We start from the raw sequence: 21907 nt of genomic DNA, 5'->3' as shown, positions 1-21907 counted from the left end.
TGTTCATACTATTAACTGTCATTTCAGTCTACCGAATAAAAAATAGACTTTAATTATACACGGGCCCGATTCGTACAAACGCGCGAAGAGAAGAAACTGTATTGAATGACATTTAATCATAGTGAGAGTTCCTTTCTTGTATAATGTATTCATGTAAACCAGCGAAGTAAGTAATAAAGCGACTATAACATTATAAATGCAACATTACCTCAGTCACCAAATTACCTGCACCAACTAGGTATATCTGTTGTCTAAGTCCGCTATTTGTACTTTCCTATAATATGCAATAAAGTTTACAAAAAAATGTCTGAGCATCAGTCAAAGTTATAATTAATCCATAGCTCGCAAAGTCGCAAAAGCATGTTCGTGCGTAATTGTTAAGGAAAATCAAAATATACCCTTTATCATAATCGGAATCGTAAGACGACATAATTGGTTTGGCATTGAGACTGCACCGCGCTCTTTTTGTGAGGGCTTAATTGCCGTTCAAGGATAACACGTGCAGTTCACTCCACTTGTTCGCGGAATGTTATGGATCAATAGCAGTCACATTCACGATAAGTATTCAGTACCTAAATTCTAAAGGATACCGTTTAAACCTCCATTCACCATTAAATTCCATCAAATCTACCACTGTGTTGCCAGTAAAATGAAACGTTTTATTAATAGTAAATATATTATCGGCGGAAGAATGCACATAAGTAAATAATTTACTACTAATTTTAAATACAATATTTAAATGCTTATTTTAAATAATCAGTCTTCTAAAAAAAACTGTCCCATTAATTAATATTGAATTATAACTATTTTGAGGTAGAAAGTTCGTATTGAATTGGTAATACTTCAGGTATAAACAACATTTGGTATTCCGTTTTAATACAATAATATTATCGTCTTACGATGTGCGTATATTTTTATGCCTTAAAACGTAAATTCGAAAACGACAAGTACAGGATAGTGTTAAACGGCCTTACGTGTACCATGATGGATTTATGGCGGCCATGACACTTACTTGTCAAGTCAAGTTGTCACTTCATTCGGCATTTGACGTCTGTCTTGAGCGCTCGAATGTTTTCCTATCCCGTCGTGGTGATTTCCTTTGTTAAGTTTTTGTTTCTTGTTAAGTTTTTCGTTAAGTTTGTGTTGTTTCTTTTTGTTGATACGAATACTGTGTTAAGTTTGTACCGCGAACGTGAGTTTTGCTTTTACGAAAGCAAAATGGAACCTGTGGCAGGTCCCTCTCACATGAAGGAGAATATTTCTCTTTCCCCACCCAAGAAACGACCCAAAACACACATGACTGTTTCCGAAAAATGTATGGTGATGAATTGTTATAAACATACCTACAATACGTGGCCTGAGGACAAGTATTGGACACATTTGTTATGTGCGAAACAAGTGGCGGAAATATTAGGACTTTCCGAAAGAACAGTACGAAATATTGTCAAAGAGCACAATACGGGTGAAGAATTCACGCCACCCAAGAAAACCGGTCCCAGGTTAACAGTAATTGAAAAATTGGATGAGTTTACCTTCGCAGCGATTAGACGGACAGTTCATCAATTTTTCCATCGCAACGAGCCACCTACCATTCAAAAGGTATTTTTTGTACATGTAATCTTAACAATTTATTGCTCTTATAAGAAACTTTCCTTTAAAGCAGAATAATTAAATATTGTGTATTTTGATTTAAGGTGTTGCAAGTTGTCAGTGATGACCCAGATCTACCAAATTTGTCTGCATCTTCCTTGCGACGGGTACTTAAGCACCTGAATTTCAAATATGCAAGTCGCAAACGACAAAGCTGCCTTATTGACCGACAAGATATAATATTGTGGAGAAAGCAATATTTGGTGAAGATTAAACAATACCGCAGAGAGGGTAGATTTATATATTACCAAGATGAAACATGGGTTAATGAAGGTAATTTATTGAATTTATATTTTTATGTTTATGTATTACACTGTGTATGACGTGTATACATACAAGGCAGATAAGTTTCATGAATATAGTTCATTTTTGCTGACCGTAAAATAAGTTACTTCAAATAAAAACCTTTTACCAGCTTTTAATTCATTTTATTTTTATTTGGGGGTTTGTGTGTTAGGTTAGTATGTGTAGAACAGATTTTACATTTGAATTGTAACATACTTATCCTCAACTGATAGAGCTGAGTTTGGCATATGTAAATTAGTTGACGATACATGTTATGTTACCACTGAGCCAATCTGAAACTGGATAGAATTTAAATTATACAGGAGAGTGTTTAGGCCAGTTAGAATTCTCTCAATCAGTACCTGATGATAGTGCAAAAAAAAGTACAGTCAGCAATTTAAATCTTGTGCCAAAAATGATATTTAAGTTATAGTAGTCATTATAATTTTTATCTTACTTTATGTTATTATAGGTCACACGGTAAACAAAGTCTGGCAAGATACGAAAGTTTTGTCATCTCGACAAGCTTTTTTGGAGGGACTTACGACAGGACTGAAGGCTCCGTCAGGCAAAGGAAGGCGGCTTATTATTAGCCACATTGGCAGTGAAGAAGGATTTTTGGAGGATGGGCTTTTGTTATTCGAATAAAAAAAAAATACGGATGATTACCATAAAGAAATGAATTCGCAACATTTTGAAGAGTGGCTGGCAGGTATACTGCCAAGGCTTAAGCCAAATTCTGTTCTTGTCATGGACAATGCCCCTTATCATTCTAGAAGAATGGAAATTGGCCCCACAAAGAAATGGAATAAGGGCCAACTTATTCAGTGGCTACAAGAGAGGAATATAGTGTGTGACATGTCGCACATACGTAGATTTCCCCAATCTAGGCGGCCAAAAACATTTTATCGTATAATCGAGTTTAATATGGGATATTTAATAAAAAAAACCTTGTATTCTTTTATAATTAAATATTATTTCAATAAATAAGTAAAAAAAAAGTAATAAATTTTTTTATATAAAAAATTTATATCAAAAATTAATTTAAGCTATAAAAATACACTTTTGCATCTTAGTCATTTTCATATACAGTATAAAATAAATAAAAGTATACAAAAAACATAAAATTTACAGAATATGAGAATACTTTTATTATCTATTCGGCTCAGCAGCCATTAATAATTCCATTGCTTCGCTGGAAAACGTCTTGTGTGCCCTTTTGTTTTTGGTCCTCGTACTGCTCAAAAGTGGGTCCGAGGTTAGCAGTAGCCTGTGGTCCTCCTTTTGGTCCGTTCACTCGATTCCGCAAATAATTTGTTGGGACGACCCTGCCGATGAATCGTTTCACAAGGGATTTCGAAGGTTCCTTCCAACCAAGCCTGATTTTGAGTTAAAAACAGATCTTCTCTCCTCTTTGCAGTTATCCACCTTTGCTTTATTTGTGCCTTAAAGTTCGAAAACTTACGTTTGAGGTTCTTTTTACTTTCTTCGGTGTGGCCATAACACTCCAAGAGATTATTTTCCAATTTCTCCAAATTTTCACTGAAACTTGGTAAATTCTGTTCTTTTATCTGTTCATACAAATATTTACGAGTCACTTCTTTAATACCAGAAGCACTGGATAACTCTGAAATAAAAAAAAAAGAATTATGTTAAAGTAGAAAAATGTGAAGACGTTTTAGAGTTTTTGCCCTGTTAACTTAGATTGGTTTAGAAATTGCGAGTAGCACGTAGTAGCAGCCGTTTTCACCGGTTTTGTTATGTTTAATATGTAACCAAAATTTTAAAATATTAATGGTCGCTGAGACGGACTAAAATGCATTTCAAAACAACCTTTAAACTTTGATAACTAAGAAAAAGTACCATTAAAAAAGGTCTCAACTTTAACTTATCATTTAGTATGAAAATAAGGTGAAAAGAATAAATTTTATGAAGCAAATACATAGATTCTTACCTGAATTATTAGAATCCATCACGTTAACGTCACTTTAGTTCGTAAAAAAATAATTATGAACTTTGTAAGTAAGAGTAAATTTAACGCACTTAAAACTGATATGGACACTGCTACCGATGATCTAGTTTTGAATACCTGTTGATAAGCACATGCTTTATCAAATAAGTTAAATAGGGTGGGGGTGGGTCCCCAGGAATGTCAACTATATAAGGTAATTAGTAAATTATACCGATAATGAATTTCACTAATTGGACTTTTGGCCGCCTAGATTGGGGAAATCTACGTATGTGTGTCGATGCTAAGGGCACAGTTATGGGATTTAGTGGAAAAAGACAAACCCAAATTTGAAAAAAAAAGCAGTAGATGAATTAGTGGCTGCCCATAATATTACAATTTTAAGACTGCCCCCATACCACTGCGAATTGAACCCAATAGAATTAGTGTGGGCACAAGTGAAGGGGCATGTCGCAAAAAATAATAAAACTTTTAAAATGGCAGACGTCCAGTCACTCTTCCATGAAGGTTTGGAGCTTGTCACACCAGAGCGGTGGAGATCTTGCATAGAGCATGTTATAAAAGTTGAAGATGAAATGTGTCAATTAGATGTTTTAATTGATGATGTTACAGAGCCATTTATTATAAATACTAATGATGATGAATTGAGTGGATCTGAACTTGAAGATTAAATAAATCTTTATTGAAAATGATATATTGTTGTTTCTGTTACTTATTTGAAACAATAGGGCTAAATTCCTGCCATGCCATTCCTGTCAAAATTACACTTAGGGCCACTTGCACCATCCTAGTAACCCGAGGTTAAGCGGTTAAACCGTTAAATTTCTGTTAAACTTGTCAAATTGGAACGGTAACCATAGTAAATAACTCCAGGTTTAACCCCGGGTTAGTTAAACGGTGCAAGTGGCGCTTATAGTATTTTTCAAACAGAAAGGGTAATCTAACAAATATCATCTCATCTCAATACAATTTTGGGTGATTGTGGATTTTAAGATTATAAATTGTATGGAGATGACGCCTGTTACCATACCCCGCATGTTTAAAATACTCTAGGCCCCAACAGCAAGGTTTGTAACTGCTGTATAAATTTGTGCTTAAAGACGATACCTTTGAAAGTAATATTGTATGTATTGTGAATAAATATTTACTATATGTATACTTACATAAAAAAACATCTAAGAGTCGAAATATAGGCGACACATTTAACGAAAGCCCTGCATTTATGTCGTTGGCTGTGTTTCAGTAAAGGTATAAAAAATGGAGTCTATATTTTGACGTAGCTTCCATATTCCATACAAAAAGGGATTTTATTAAGTACGTTAATTTACCTTCAGTTAGATAATTATATTTTATATTATCACAAAAAGGTTGGTGACATCTGATCCGTCATACTGACGTTGACAGATGTCATTGTGACAGTGACATTTCTTGGTAGATTTGATGGAATTTAATGGTGAATGGAGGTTTAGTAAACGACCAACTTACTGGTATACGTTGACTGCAACTTGCAAAAAACCGGCCAAGTGCGAGTCGGACTCGCGCACGGAGGGTTCCGCACCATCAACAAAAAATAGAGCAAAACAAGCAAAAAAAACAAGCAAAAAAACGGTCACCCATCCAAGTACTGACCCCGCCCAACGTTGCTTAACTTCGGTCAAAAATCACGTTTGTTGTATGGGAGCCCCACTTAAATCTTTATTTTATTCTGTTTTTAGTATTTCGTAACCGTTTCGTGGCTATATGTATGACTTTTGATATTATTATCTTATGTTAAAATAAATATGTTGCTGGTTTGTTTTTCCACTGTTAACATGTTTCTTCATTTGCTTTTTGCATGTTTTGCCATTAATAAATTATTTTTATTTCTATAAATACGATAGGTACTTCTCATGCCACTCGCGCTGCCCGGCGCTTCCCAAAAGAGCGGCTTTTCGTGCGGAAGGCAAAAGACCGGCAGCGCGAGCGGCAGTGTGTGCTTACACTCAGCTCCGTCGTTCTGTACGGTTACCATCAGTTTCTCACTGACATAAACGCCGTCGAGAACGTAATTTACTTTCTATACATCTCGCTCGCACTCGCATATTCGTGCAAACGGGATGTATAGAAAGTAAATTACGTTCTCGACGGCGTTTATGTCAGTGACAAACTGATGGTAACCGTACTGTACTCGCTGAGCGTCAGGAGGAGAAACACTTCTGCCATTGCCGAACGAAACTCGCAGGCGAAGTGAGTGGTAGGGCAGTATGGAAACACACACTCGAGCTCGATCGTGCTGCAGCAGTATATAGGGAATTATTGACGACAGCTGCAGGGGCTGAATGTAAATGTAGTATTTAACGGGGTATTTAATCTTTGCCCTGGCTCCGGATATTTCTCGTATACTAGGTGACCCAGGACAGAAAACGAACTGATTAACACTCCATTTATCAAAAGTGGCTAGACAGATACTGTTTCTATAGTCAGGCATGTTTAAATAGGTAGGTACGTTAAAATGTGTGAAATATATTAGTAACAATACCAATGCTTTGTTGTCGTCATATTAAAAATCTGTTGCATCGCTAGTAATAGTAGAGACACAGTAATACAAGAATATCGATGGGTGAAGGTTCGGGCACCTTTACCCTTTACATGGAACATATACCTATGTCTATATCAAACGCATACCGATCGATACGTTGCATCCGAAACCGTTGATGCCGATAAACAATTACAACATTCTCATAAAATAGGTCACTTCCCGCGAGGAGTAACACGCGAGTTACCATTTTATATTAGTGTCTTACTTGAATTATTTTATCTCTAGTACAATATTCGGAAGTTTATTCGGAAACGTCACGTCATAAGAGTTGGTGGTTACACAGACACTTGTAAGGACAGTCAATTGCAATAACAATTTAACAAATATGTCGCTCGCTTTTATATCTCTGCGAAAATGTATTGTTAGACATTTTGTGCGTGTCATGTGGTGTGCACCAACTAATCACGATATCTGTGTGATATGATTGTAGGTATTAATCGATTGCTCAGTGCAAAAAAGAATAGTCTAAGTTAAAATAAAAATAAAATTAGTTGTATATGATTGCACACTTAAATCCATTCTCCTAGTTCTATCATCGGACGTGCATGGATAATAAAAGTCATCCGTACGTTGTTATACCATTTATTCGTACGTGGACCGCACGTACGTTTGTATTAAAAATTACTAAGCAAATAGCTACGTGAAAAAATAATAAATGTCTCTCCCGTCTTCTCGTCTGTAATAGGTCTCTTTTGTAAGAGTGTATGGGATATTACTTAACCTATGAGCTTTATCTTAAGTTTTTATGTCCCTTTCCCATTTCGTGAGACAAGGGTCATTTGCAAGTAAACACCAAACTAATTTTGTATCAAAGCAACGAATGTATAGTTTGAATGAAATTTTAAATTACAAATTTCTAAATCTAAAGTTGCGTTTAAGTAGTCAGTGTCACCTAATCCACCAATACTATGCGATCTTACCCAGCTGCTGCCGTAAAAAATAATTAACCTTTTAACCGCCAGCAATTTTTGATCGAGCGTGCTCGTGTCGCCACCGACAGTAATTGTACCACGCAGAGTAAGGTTGGCATAGTTACGGGAGTTGTAAATGTGCTGTAAAAACCAAATCAGATCTTTGTCTTATTTATCAGACTGTGGCGAAATGAGCTGGATAATAATATGTAATGTCTTATATATCAGACTCTGTCGGTTAAAGGGTTAATAAAAGCAATAAAAGTACGCACCATCGTCGTTAAGGAGGTCGGTATCGAGCAGCAAGGAGCACTCTTCATTCGTAAGCAGGCCGTCGGCCGAAGCCAACGACCAGTCCCATACGCTCGCACTCATTCTTGGCGGTTTGTTTGCTCTGAAAATTTTAACAGGCATTCCAATTAGTAGTATAATTAAATACTAAATATGATTTCGTTCGGAATGATTGGTTTGACAATACTTACAATACCAGTTGTAACATATAAAAAAAAAACTTAGTTACAATGGAGTTACTTATTTAATTCATTGTTTCATCAAGTTTCATGATTCAGTAAATTGTCTATATTAATTTGCCCTTTTACTTTCGAGTCATTGTCAATATCATCTCTGTTATTCTGAGTCAATCTCCGATAGACTGAACGCAAATAAGGCTTGCCAATAATTGCTTATTAGCACAATTTAGATATCTGGTCAAAATGATAATATGATACTAAGAATAGGTTGTTTGTTAGGTTTTGGAAACACATATGTGCCTATGTAGGTACAGGTACATATATTTGGATATTGTCAATCATAAATTTGACGGCCTCCTAGCCAAGTCGGTAGTGATAGTCACCCTGCCTACGAAACAGGAGTTAGGAGGAAGAGTAGTTATTTGTGTGTTTATCACTTCATGCATTCAGAAAAAGTTCTCGAAGACGCGCCGCACACTATAGCCGATGCGTTCAAAGTGTTAAATATAGTCAGAAAGTTGTACTCACCAAGGATGCAGATACAAGCGCAGATGGATGATGATCAGATAAGTCCGATATTCGGAGGCTGATGGCGTCCAAGGTTGGTGATGAGAGTTGTTGGAGGACAAGGATGTCCGGTGAGGGCGCCATTGTGGCACTGAAATATACAAGATGGGATGTTATAATAGTAACCTATACTGACCTTATGGTTAACGTCAAGAAGTCTAAAAACATGTGGAAATCCTATTTCAGTACACATTAAAAAAAAATACTTCATGGGAGTCTTAAGATAATGAGGCCAACAGCCAATTCGAACGTACACTGACATCAATGTGACATCCAAATGATACGATTTAGTTCGCGCCTTGCGCTCGTACTTATTCGTACAAATATTGGCACGAGCGAGACGTGCGATAACTAAATGACATTCAGATATTCTGATCTCATGGTCATTATTAGCCTAATTTCTTAAATAAGTTCTAAACTATTTAACTTAAAATTATATAAAAATATAGGTACATATTTGAGATTCTCACAATAAGCATTTTCATTTGAATAAAACACGATATAACTAGTTTGAAAACCATTTTTTTTTCTCATTTACCCCCCAAAATGACTCCTATCAACTTCCTCGCGTTGTCCCGGCATTTTGCCACGGCTCATGGGAGCCTGGGGTCCGCTTGGCAACTAATCCCAGTAATTGGCGTGGGCACTAGTTTTTACGAAAGCGACTGCCATCTGACCTTCCAACCCAGAGGGTTAAACTAGGCCCGTATTGGGATTAGTCCGGTTTCCTCACGATGTTTTCCTTCACCGAAAAGCGACTGGTAAATATCAAATGGTATTTCGTACATAAGTTCCGAAAAACTCATTGGTACGAGCCGGGTTCGAACCCGCGACCTCCGGATTGCACGTCGCACGCTCTTACCGCTAGGCCACCAGCGTTTCCCAAAATGACTTCTATGTTTATTAGAATTCATTTATTTACCTTACATATCCGTCTTTGGGGCACCGACTTACATATGTATGTATTCCAAATTTGTTTTTTTTTTATTGCTCTAGTACTTTCGGAGCAAATAAGCTGTGACAGACAAAACCGACAGACGCACAAGTGATCCTGTAAGGGCAGGCGTGTCTCACTCCGCGATTTCGTCGCTTTGCTACAGGTAGCTAAAAGTACATCCGTTCGGCCCCAATTTTAGGGAAAGCCATAAGCCGCGCGTGGCGCTGTCGCCACCTAGCGGCCATATCTGTGCTGATCGTAACAGACGCGTTTTGTTAGAGAGTGAGTCTTCTGTACTTAGTACTATTATTTATTCTGTGGTAAGGGTTCAGTTTTTTAGGGTTCCGTAGCCAAATGGCAAAAAACGGAACCCTTATAGATTCGTCATGTCTGTCTGTCTGTCTGTCTGTCTGTCTGTCCGTCTGTCTGTCCGTCCGTATGTCACAGCCACTTTTCTCCGAAACTATAAGAACTATACTGTTGAAACTTGGTAAGTAGATGTATTCTGTGAACCGCATTAAGATTTTCACACAAAAATAGAAAAAAAACAATAAATTTTTGGGGTTCCCCATACTCGAACTGAAACTCAAAAAAAATTTTTTCATCAAACCCATACGTGTGGGGTATCTATGGATAGGTCTTCAAAAATGATATTGAGGTTTCATTTTTTTCTAAACTGAATAGTTTGCGCGAGAGACACTTCCAAAGTGGTAAAATGTGTGTCCCCCCCCCTGTAACTTCTAAAATAAGAGAATGATAAAACTAAAAAAAATATATGTACATTACCATGTAAACTTCCACCGAAAATTGGTTTGAACGAGATCTAGTAAGTAGTTTTTTTTTATACGTCATAAATCGCCTAAATACGGAACCCTTCATGGGCGAGTCCGACTCGCACTTGGCCGCTTTTTTTTCCTTTTTTAGGGTTCCGTAGCCAAATGGCAAAAAACGGAACCCTTATAGATTCGTCATGTCTGTCTGTCCGTCTGTCTGTCCGTCTGTCTGTCCGTCCGTATGTCACAGCCACTTTTCTCCGAAACTATAAGAACTATACTGTTGAAACTTGGTAAGTAGATGTATTCTGTGAACCGCATTAAGATTTTCACACAAAAATAGAAAAAAAACAATAAATTTTTGGGGTTCCCCATACTTCGAACTGAAACTCAAAATTTTTTTTTTCATCAAACCCATACGTGTGGGGTATCTATAGATAGGTCTTCAAAAATGATATTGAGGTTTCTAATATCATTTTTTTCTAAACTGAATAGTTTGCGCGAGAGACTTCCAAAGTGGTAAAATGTGTGTCCCCCCCCCGTAACTTCTAAAATAAGAGAATGATAAAACTAAAAAAAATATATGATGTACATTACCATGTAAACTTCCACCGAAAATTGGTTTGAACGAGATTTAGTAAGTAGTTTTTTTTTATACGTCATAAATCGCCTAAATACGGAACCCTTCATGGGCGAGTCCGACTCGCACTTGGCCGCTTTTTTGAAATAGTGATTTATACTTGATCAACCAGATCTTGACAGTAGAAAAAGGCGGCAAATCTGAAAAATATAGGCGCGAAGGGATATCGTCCCATAGAAAATTTGAATTTCGCGCCTTTTTTTACTGACAAGATTTGGTTGACCAGCTATGTCATAATTTGACTAGTTCTTTTTTTTTTCAAATTAAGTAGACTGATCCTAAGACATGCATAGACACACAGACATACACAGGACACATTTTATCTGCTATTAGAATTGAGAGTGCTCATGATACTCGAAGATGAGGCCTGATTAGGGAGAGACTCAAGGATTTTTAAATACACATTTGTGGGGCTAAAAGAAACAAAAAATATTATATGCGCTATGTGTGTGTGTCTGTCTGATAACACCATAGCTCTTAAACGGATACACTGATTTGGATGCAGTTTTTTATTTTATTTAGAAGCAGACTTTCTAGCCGTAGTTCTTAGATATCTTTGATCAGAATTGATTCATTCATTGTGTTAAGGTTTTTTTTTCTTACTTAAAATATTACAAATAGGCGGGACATTCTGAATATTCTGATGATGGTTAAATGTTTTGTAATTTGACTAGAGAATACAATTATGAGATTAGTTGTAAAAACGAATAGAGAAGTTAAAATGTGATGTTGGTTGTTTTAAATTTTTTAGTTAATGCAGGTAAAGGAATATAAAATACATAATTAATTAATATCCTCACAGTAGTCATGAAAAGCACTTTGTAATAACTCAGCCGAAAGTGCAATAGATGGACTAACTGAATCTGTCACTTTCTAGCCTCTTTAACAATGTACTACTTATTGTTATTTAGATGTCTAGAAGTTTTTAATGTCTATCTATAAGTATTAAGACCGGACCTAGATATTAAGTAAGTCTACTACTATAAAATAGTTTTGAATGAAATAGCATCATCCCCAAAAACCATTCATCCCCTCTCTAAATTACCTTTTAATCATTCTGCGTTCCTCCCAAAAAAACCCTGTATACTGAATATCTGTACCAAGCATTACATGCAGTATATAATTGATTCATTTTAGTCATTTAAAATTTTAAATGTATAACAGTTATTTATATATTATTTATGTTTTGATTACACGCACAACAGCAATACATTCTAATCTAGGCTCTTGCTAAACATGCCATGTCAACATGCCACAGGTGCTAGCTTAGTATTGCTTAAGAGCACTTACAACATATTGCAATACTGGTGACAGGTGCATACTTAACAAGACTATTAAATTTAAAGTATGCATGAGAATAATGTGCATTGTTAACAGACAGTTTACAGAATGTATAACACATTTAGGTTCTTTTTAGGGTTCCGTAGCCAAATGGCAAAAAACGGAACCCTTATAGATTCGTCATGTCTGTCTGTCTGTCTGTCCGTCTGTCCGTCTGTCTGTCCGTCCGTATGTCACAGCCACTTTTCTCCGAAACTATAAGAACTATACTGTTGAAACTTGGTAAGTAGATGTATTCTGTGAACCGCATTAAGATTTTCACACAAAAATAGAAAACAAACAATACATTTTTGGGGTTCCCCATACTTCGAACTGAAACTCAAAAAATTTTTTTTCATCAAACCCATACGTGTGGGGTATCTATGGATAGGTCTTCAAAAATGATATTGAGGTTTCTAATATCATTTTTTTCTAAACTGGATAGTTTGCGCGAGAGACACTTCCAAAGTGGTAAAATGTGTGTCCCCCCCCCTGTAACTTCTAAAATAAGAGAATGATAAAACTAAAAAAAATATATGATGTACATTACCATGTAAACTTCCACCGAAAATTGGTTTGAACGAGATCTAGTAAGTAGTTTTTTTTTATACGTCATAAATCGCCTAAATACGGAACCCTTCATGGGCGAGTCCGACTCGCACTTGGCCGCTTTTTTCAGATGTGTCACTGTAGCTGGATTCACGAAAACTGGCGTGGATTTTATATGAGAATTTTGACAGTCCTGCACAAACCTTGTGCCATGCATTATAATATTTATAATTATAAATACGAATCAACTTTAAAATTAGCTGTTAGATACTTTAAAAAAGTTAACAATGTGATCGAATGTTACCTATAAGCTGAAAATAGTGTCATGAATATACGTTATCTCTAACTATTAGTAGATTAATGCACTTCTCGTATCGTCAAAATATAGTGCCTTTCCGCATTACAGTGAATTGCACTGTGACGTCAACTGAATGCGTGAACTACAGGCAAACAGCGATGCGTTGTTGACGGTCGTACACGAGCGAGTCGTTTGTTGATATGGCGTATAGTCTCCCGCCATAAGTGAAAGCCAGCATTGCTGGAATGCAATCCGCTACCATATAATTGCGATGTATGAGAAACTAGTGACAATATAAAAAAAATTGTACTTACAGCATTTTGATGTCTTGTGTGTAGGCACACGGAGGTGTGCAAACGTTTCGGGAACTAGAAACCCATCGTGAACACAATTAATAGTACGAGAAGAACAAATACACGTTAATTAGCTGCGGGCCATTGATGAGTAATGAAATGGTAATGAACGAAACGAACGAACGCGGAACGAAGCCATGACATTTTCCAGAAGTGTCAATTTCCACGTTTTACGATTCCGTTTTACGTAAGCAAGCCTTCTTCTGGTTTAATTTTATTTTGATAGTTGGAATTGGCGACTATACTGGTTCAAGACATTATATTATTTATAGTTAGCCTTATGTTATTAATTAAGTGACATGCATTTTTGTTTCAATATATGAACATTCAAGGTTTCAAAGAATCTGAAAACGGAACTAAAACGTAGAAATATCTCTCTAAATCCGTGCTCTACGCTAACCCCCACTAGTGACTCTCTGTACAAACAGCAACTCTTAACCGTCCATCGTTGGACCTTATGCCTTTTGTAATACGGCTTAAAATCTACCGATGGACAGTTAACAGTGTGGTAATGGTACTCTACGCAATAATGCACCCCACACCGCTGAATTGAAATAGGATCACACTTAACTTTATAAATTATAATATAAATAAATTTCTAGTATCCATCCATAGGATGTTATGAAATCGTAATTTTACTAAATATTTTATAGCATTTTATAACGTTTCTTTGTTGCGCAATAGCATTGAAACATTTTTACTATGAAAGTTACTATAATTATATAGTTATTATACTCTTTGTATGAAAGTTAGTAAGTACCATAGTAAGTAGGTTTAAACTTTTGATTTCAAATGGTCTAATAACGGTTAGTGCAATATGTCTATCGCATGGGCATTGTCTAATGGCAATTGGCAGGTCCAATGAAAAGCGGTGTTATTCAGTAAAAAAATATTATATTAAAACAAAGAAAATACAATAGATAATCAGTGCTTATAAAAATGACATACTATAACATTCTAAATTAGCTAAGTTAACAACTGCAACTGTTTTTGTAAGGCTGAAATCCGGAATACATACAAGTCTTACATATTGTCCATCTTCACCTGAAACAGAAATATGCTTAAATCAAAATTAGCGAAAAAAAATTTTTTTTAAGTTTACTGCACACGACAACCTATTTCTTTTTACTACAAAAAAAAACATTACAGCAAATAAGTAGTTTTTAGGGTTCCGTAGCCAAATGGCAAAAAACGGAACCCTTATAGATTCGTCATGTCTGTCTGTCTGTCCGTCTGTCCGTCTGTCTGTCCGTCCGTATGTCACAGCCACTTTTCTCCGAAACTATAAGAACTATACTGTTGAAACTTGGTAAATAGATGTATTCTGTGAACCGCATTAAGATTTTCACACAAAACTAGAAAAAAAACAATAAATTTTTGGGGTTCCCCATACTTCGAACTGAAACTCAAAAATTTTTTTTTCATCAAACCCATACGTGTGGGGTAACTATGGATAGGTCTTCAAAAATGATATTGAGGTTTCTAATATCATTTTTTTCTAAACTGAATAGTTTGCGCGAGAGACACTTCCAAAGTGGAAAAATGTGTGTCCCCCCCCTGTAAGAATAAAATAAGAGAATGATAAAACTAAAAAAAATATATGATGTACATTACCATGTAAACTTCCACCGAAAATTGGTTTGAACGAGATCTAGTAAGTAGTTTTTTTTTATACGTCATAAATCGCCTAAATACGGAACCCTTCATGGGCGAGTCCGACTCGCACTTGGCCGCTTTTTTTTTTAAATTATAGATATGAAACATTGTGAGTTTCCTTTAAAACTTTAATGTGTCTCAGTAGGTACCTATGTCTAAACCAAGTCACAGAGTGTCAGCGTCGCAGCCATCGCGTTTTTCACCAAGTTATTACAGTAACAAAATTTCACAAGAATTGTCATTCTCAACTCTAAAACAAGTAGTGATGGGTAGGACATCAATTTAAAATGAATTTGTATGAGTACCTCATTTTCTAAAATGAGGTGTTACAATGTCTTACTTCAAATGAGGTGAGGTACTAGCATCTTTTCAGCGTCGACTATTCCATTAATTCCAACAGCGACAATTTTTTTAATGTATATTCATGTTATGTATTCATCACTTCCTTTACAAATAAATAAATCTATCTATCTATCTATATATTGTTATACGCTACAGTATTATAGGTAGTTGTTTGTGATGCGCGCGAGTGAATGAGTAAAATGAATAGAGGAGTGAAGTAAGACATTTTTGCGGTACGAAGTATTGCGACAAATTAACAAAATGAGTGGTACAAATGAGGTGCCTCACGAGTGAGCGACTCAACACTAAAAACAAGACCGATTTCAGAATTTTTTTGTCATTATTGATGGCATTTTAGTCTCTAAATGCGGTCAAGAATACACCATTAAAATCTGTCGGGTTTTACCAGCCCACGGTGTTTATTATCTTTGAAAAAAATATACCATTAAATATATTTATACTGATTGATTTGAAGGAAATCATACCCTCATATAAGTCTGTGGCAAATTCATTGCAGTTGCCAGTAAAGTAAACGGCAGGACAGTTATAGATAGTAAACGGGTCCGTGTCTATGCAAGGTGTACATGGGACTGTGTCGGGGCAGGTTGGGGCCATGTGGCGCCATTGCAATGTCTTCCTCATCACTTCCAGGGGATCATCAAGCTTGCTATAGCGCATGATGTCCTTCACTGGCTCGCCAGATGACCCTAGGCAAAGAAAACCTAAAAAACAAACAAATTATTTTTTCTACTCCAGCACTTAAATGTGTCAATTAAATGACTGACAGTGATATCTAAAGCAATGTCATTTGAATGATTTGTCTATAGGCTCATAAGATGACTGCTAGCAGTCATCTTATGAGTATAATACAACTGCTTTATTTTTTTTAAAGATACAAGTTCCGATCATCTTGATTGAAAGAGGTATGTTTTCATTTACAATAATAACTCTTTTTTTTTTAAATAATAACTCAATTTTTTTTAAATAATAACTCTTTTTTTTTAATAATAACTCTTTTTTTTTTGCTGCAGCTGTCATAGAAAAAGTAATGTATGCAACAGCTCATAATTGGTTCTTAAAATTCTCGGGTCTTTTTTTACAAAACTCGACTACGTCTCGTTTTGTAACTTCGACCCTTGAATTTTAAGAACCCTTATTATATCACTGTTGCATAAACTACTATTAAAAACAGGACTACAATTTTATTTATTGCTTAGGTAATAATATAGGGTTAAAAATACCTGCAACATCACATTCATATGGGTTGGATACTCTATTGAATGATTTATATTCCATTGCCTTGGGGAACAGGCCTGAAATAGAAATTTACCATATTAAAAATTGTGAATACAATTTCTAAACAAAAAAGTTGGTCAAGAAAATAACATACAGTAATGAAAAGGTTTTTGTGGCAGCATGACTCCAGCGGGATCTTTACATCCAGGCATGAGGTCCAGAGGAGCGACGGCACTGACAGCGGCACAGAAACCATCCACGGACCCCACTGATGAAATTACATTTGACTCTGTGACTGTAGTCTCACTGGACTGGCTTACAAATAGTCCACCTGAAAAGACATAACATGTACTTTATATTTTAAAATATTTCTACCTACTATATTTAAAAACACTTGCTGAATGATAAGGGTGAAGGATTTTAGAAGTCTTCTAAAATTGTAGTGTTAGAATTTATATCCATTTGATAATGTCTGTTGAATCTGTTAACAAACATACCCATAAGGTTAATGTAGATGTAGATGGATACATAGTCGCTAAGTCACAGTCATAAAGGACTAGCGTCACTTCTGCTCTACTGACCTTCTATAAGTGGAGTATATGTACCATCGCGCTCCGCGATTGTTGCGCCATTTAGGGTCCTAGCTAAATTGGTTGTTCAATACTTACATTATAGAATTTCCTAGCAAGAATCCTAAATGGCATAACAATCCCATGTGGTAACTGTACAGGAGTTTGTAGACAGTCTTCCCTTACAAACAATCTTCCCCACATTTACCTTAATCAATATGTTAACGTACCAGCTACAACAACTCGTACTATCTTGGAGAGTTGCTCCTGATACTGTGCAGTCCCGGACATGCCGGATATCCACTCCACCAACAAGTGCAGGGAGAACAGATGCTCCGGTGAGTTGCCTGCCATGTTGAGACCAGAAGTCAGGACAATGTATCTGAAATAATCAACAGTGAGATAAGGAACACTAGCCAGAACTTGAATTTATATCCCTACTACACTTAAGAGTAATAATAAAAATGAGTGGAGAATTTAATGAGAGAGGTGACCCATTTGTATTGAGTATAACTATAAAGTCTGGCAAATCACACCAAGGCCAATAATTTACAAAATTAAATTAAATAAGGAACTATAGTAATTTATATTTATTCAGATAGCAATTAGACCATTGAAATGTCTAGTAACTACATAGCTAGAAGTAAACTCATGCAGATAGCAACAAACCTAAGAGTCCCTATAAAAATTAGTAGCAATCCCTCATATTTATGAACAAAATATGAGGGATTAATTGAAATATGAAATTAATTGTCAAGAAAAATATAATAATATAACCTAGCAAGGTCTTGGTAACAAAAGTGTTAAATATTATAGTAAAGTTGACATACTTATCAGAGTCTAACTTTGGCAAGGGTTTTTGTATGTTACAGCCAGCCCAGCAAATATCTTTGATAGTGAATATTCCGTCTTCATCTTCAGCACCTGCAAAATATGTGTTATATTATTGTTATTACTAAATTACATTTTAAAATATCTGCCGTAAAGTAATCTTGCTATCATGTTTGTAAACAAATGTTTGTTAACACAATGTAAAAATAACAAACATTTTTAATTTCTACAGTCCCTACTTTCATTACAATACAAGAAAATAATCTTAGATTCATTACATCTATTAACTTTATAGAATGTAAAAATATTTTATTATATTGAATTCCACAAATTAAAAATACTTGCCTAATACTGCACAGACCACCCCTGTAACTACTTGATGCACATCAATACAGTCTCCCACTAATTTGATTCTTTGCAGCTCGTCTTCCAGTACAACAGTATCTGTTTCATGAACAAAATGGGTTCTGCAAATACAATAAACATTAAAAATAATACAAATTATCCTTATAATTTTATTATAAGTACAGCGAGCTGCAAAAGTGCATATGTAGTACTTTATGAATGATTTACAATCATACAGCCAGGGGCATTACAAGGACAATATTCATAGGTACCTTGGTGGCTGAGGAATGATCTCCAATTGATCTGAAAGTTGTTTCAGTATACTGGGCTTCAATTCCTGGAGTTTAAACAGTGTTCCAATTATTACACAAGTAGTATTTTTTTCACGCAAATCGCAAAGTTTCAGTATCTTGTACTTGTTAGTCCACTTCTTATATATCACTGGCTCCAAGATATTTCTAAATGTGTTAAGTCTAGCAGAGTAAATATGGGCAAATTGTTTGGAGAAATCCCTGGAAACGTCATAAAATCGTTTTGAACAATCCTTATATTCCACACTCTGTCTCTCTAATTCCAGTGGTTGAAATATCTTCTCAATCTTTGCAGATTTATCCGATTCCGTTTTAAATAACATATTTATGCTTGTTTGATATGAATACAATAAATTGTTGCAGAACTTAGTAATAAAGAATAATCATCAATTCATCAACGACATGACTTGTCTTGGCGCCTTTCTTTCGTTTATGTCAAAATTAAAACTCAAATGTTGTCGAAACGGTATAACACTACTAATAAAATGACTTGTTTAAAAATGACTCAAATAACTTACCGAGTAAAAGGGGTTCCGTAACTTGAGCAGTCAAACATTTACACTGAGTTTCATTCACATCACTATTTGTCAGTGTCAACGATACGTCAAAGTCAAATGCATGTGTTAGAATTTATTTATTGTCGGCGGCCTGATATTTCTAATGAAAAATTTCAATTAAAATGTTTGTGCTAGCGGAAATGAAAGATGTAATACGGGTTACGCCCGAACACTTTCATCAAAATTTATCAGAATCTATCACTACTTTACTTAATAGGAAATTAGCAAATAAGGTAATGATACCCTGTAACTTCACAAAACTAGTTAAATATGATTAAAATCATTCATACTCACATTTATAAATTGTTTCAGGTTGTTTTAAATGTAGGCTTATGTATAGCGCTGTTTGATATCACACATATCGGACATTCATACATATTTCCTGGAGATGGGTCTTCACATACTGAAGTCAAGTTTAGGTATATAGTATTCAGGCCAATGATTGAAGAAATACTGATAGGCAAAATTAGGAGCTGTGGTAGAGAAGGCGTACATGGTAAATAATAACATGAAATATATTACAACTTTCTGTGATATGTTGAAATTTGTTGGTAACTTTTTAGATACTAGATACTTTTTATATCAAAAAACAGAAATAAAGTAAGATATCATAATACTCAACCTCAAATGTAGGAGAAAATTATTGTGAAATTCTAAATATATTTTTTATTATATTTCAGTTACATTAGGATTTTTTGATGATGTGTTGATACCTGTAAATGCTCTACAGCACCCATCCAGATTTGATGAGACTGAGCAAGCTTGGGTGTGGGAGTACCCTAAGGAAGACGGAGAAAAACATGACCTTTTTATGGATGCAGGTATTATTATAAGCACACTGGCCCTATCATAGGCCATATCAGCCACCAAAAAAAACATATGCGGAGGTGATCAATGTTAAGGAAGTTTCTATAACTATACTGTTATGTAAATTTCTTTCACAATCAACTTCAATTCAACCTCAAAATTGATTAATATTGATATTTTTATTTGCAGGTGAAACCATCAGGTTTAGGGTAACAAGTGAAGCATTTGAAGAGAGCTTGCCAACTGGACCGCCAGGCTCAGACTGCCCTGTCCAAACAGTGGCTCCTTATAGAATAGTAGGTGGAATCAATGAACCAGGACTGGGCCTGCTGACATGGTGGGAAGCCCCTGAAGCTGATGATGATGGTGATGAGAATGAGGAAGAAAATCAGGAATAAACTTTTATACTATTTTTTTTGTTTCATGGTTCCCCTAACCTAATTGAATAACTACAGGTTATAACGGAAATTGTTCACCAAAACGGACTTCTTGGAATGACTTATTCCTAGTCAAAAAAATTTTTATATATTAAAAATACAAAAAAAAAAATCTAGGAAATAAACGATTAGACAAATACTGATTGCAACAATATTTATTCAATTTCTTTTTTTTACATTTTATATTTGCTCTTCAAAATACAACAACAATATTTTATAATACATGTGTATTTGTAATAGTGATATTGTATATTTAACTAGAAACATTCATTTACTTAAACATCACAGCAAGCTTGAGACATCACTTAACAAACTTAACAAGCAAATAAGTAAATAGTTCTACATTTTGTTCTTATATGAGGTGAAATACATTTTATTTTGCTGAAATAAAACAACCTATACTCATAACACTTGCAAAGTAATATCAAATAAAACATGATATAGAAGAAGTTATACACATTAAAATCCAGTAAACATTCATACTGTCTATTCCATTATACTATGCCTGATTAAAATTAAAATCATAGTATACAATCATCAGAGAGCTATTATATAGTCAAAAATGATTACACAACTCTTGTTTACTATAAGAGTTACATTTGCTAGTGACAATACAATACAGTTCCCAACAAATGGACAGCTACTTAGGGTGCGTAGCGATTTGGCGAGTGGCGCGTAATGCCTTACTGGTAGAGAAGGGGACATAGTAATTTATATTTTACAATATAGTGAGTATGCCTTTATAAAGTGCCCTGCTCTTTATAAAGTGGGCCTATTCTTTACAGAAAATTTAATTTATTAAAAATAAATATTGAGCCTTTGAAAGCATGAACTAGGTAAAGTCAACATCAAAAATATATGTATATTTTTTAAAGTACTTTCAATGATGACAAGATGCTAATGTTAAATAATTTTGATGCAAACTTAAAATGGTGCTTAAAACATAGTTGTATACAGTAAGTACCGCAATTTTTTCCCAATACATTAAAATTCGATTTGAGTATGGAATACATTAATTCATACAATTAAAGTAAAATAGTTTATATAATAAAAAAAACTAAAAGTTTTACATACTTAACTAGTTCTCACTTTTGTTTGGCTACCTATTCAAGAATCAAATAATAAATTAAGACCTATCTTACTATGTATTAACATGAGATGTTAGAAATAAAATACTGTCTTTTGACTATTGGGGTTCCATATGACTATTAAAACAATTGTGGGTTATGTATTCTGATCTTACAGCTCATTGATTCTTACATTATAATTATAAATCTTTTCTTTTAATGGACTTATGTAAATGTACTCTAGCTAAGCTATGAAAAAACGTCAACCAATCTAATGTTAATGCTTTTTAATATACATATAAATAATTTCATTTTTATTTTCAAAGACAATATATGTACTGTAAAGGCGGCCAGACAATGATACATTGATTATATTTTAATATAATTATGATTATTAGATATATGAAATATATTTCTTATATGCATAGGTGTAATGATTTAGATTAGGT

The 21907-nt window shown here is 34.9% G+C and overlaps 3 protein-coding genes across 3 annotated transcripts in view; 1 reads left to right on the top strand and 2 right to left on the bottom strand.

Moving 5' to 3' along the window:
- The window catches only part of LOC134652470 (activating transcription factor of chaperone), a 44198-nt gene extending 30805 nt beyond the window's left edge, over positions 1-13393 (bottom strand). Inside the window, exons 1-3 of the mRNA XM_063507661.1 lie at positions 13262-13393; positions 8392-8521; positions 7666-7787 (exon numbers count right to left, since the gene is read on the bottom strand). Coding sequence (XP_063363731.1) covers positions 7666-7768 — 103 coding nt within the window. The 5' untranslated portion in view covers positions 7769-7787; positions 8392-8521; positions 13262-13393. The remainder of the gene's footprint in view (positions 1-7665; positions 7788-8391; positions 8522-13261) is intronic.
- An 802-nt stretch (positions 13394-14195) lies between these two features.
- LOC134652469 (DNA polymerase delta subunit 2) lies at positions 14196-18951 on the bottom strand. The gene is made up of 8 exons (XM_063507660.1): positions 18552-18951; positions 18280-18401; positions 17934-18027; positions 17334-17485; positions 16689-16865; positions 16540-16611; positions 15784-16020; positions 14196-14344 (listed from the first exon to the last, which is right to left on the bottom strand). Exons 1-8 carry the CDS (start codon positions 18911-18913, stop codon positions 14232-14234), a joined length of 1329 nt encoding a protein of 442 aa, XP_063363730.1. The 5' UTR covers positions 18914-18951; the 3' UTR covers positions 14196-14231.
- Positions 18952-19219: 268 nt separating this feature from the next.
- On the top strand, positions 19220-20354 carry LOC134652215 (DNA-directed RNA polymerase III subunit RPC8). The gene is made up of 4 exons (XM_063507382.1): positions 19220-19380; positions 19460-19643; positions 19828-19968; positions 20144-20354. The coding sequence occupies exons 1-4, from the start codon at positions 19270-19272 to the stop codon at positions 20350-20352; spliced, it is 645 nt and encodes a 214-aa protein (XP_063363452.1). The 5' UTR covers positions 19220-19269; the 3' UTR covers positions 20353-20354.
- The last annotated feature ends 1553 nt before the right edge of the window (positions 20355-21907 follow it).

Source organism: Cydia amplana, chromosome 11 (assembly GCF_948474715.1).
Source record: "Cydia amplana chromosome 11, ilCydAmpl1.1, whole genome shotgun sequence".
NCBI classification, from domain to species: Eukaryota; Metazoa; Arthropoda; class Insecta; order Lepidoptera; family Tortricidae; genus Cydia; species Cydia amplana.
The sequence above is the reverse complement of the archived record's forward strand: the minus strand, read 5'-3'. Positions and strand labels throughout refer to the sequence as shown.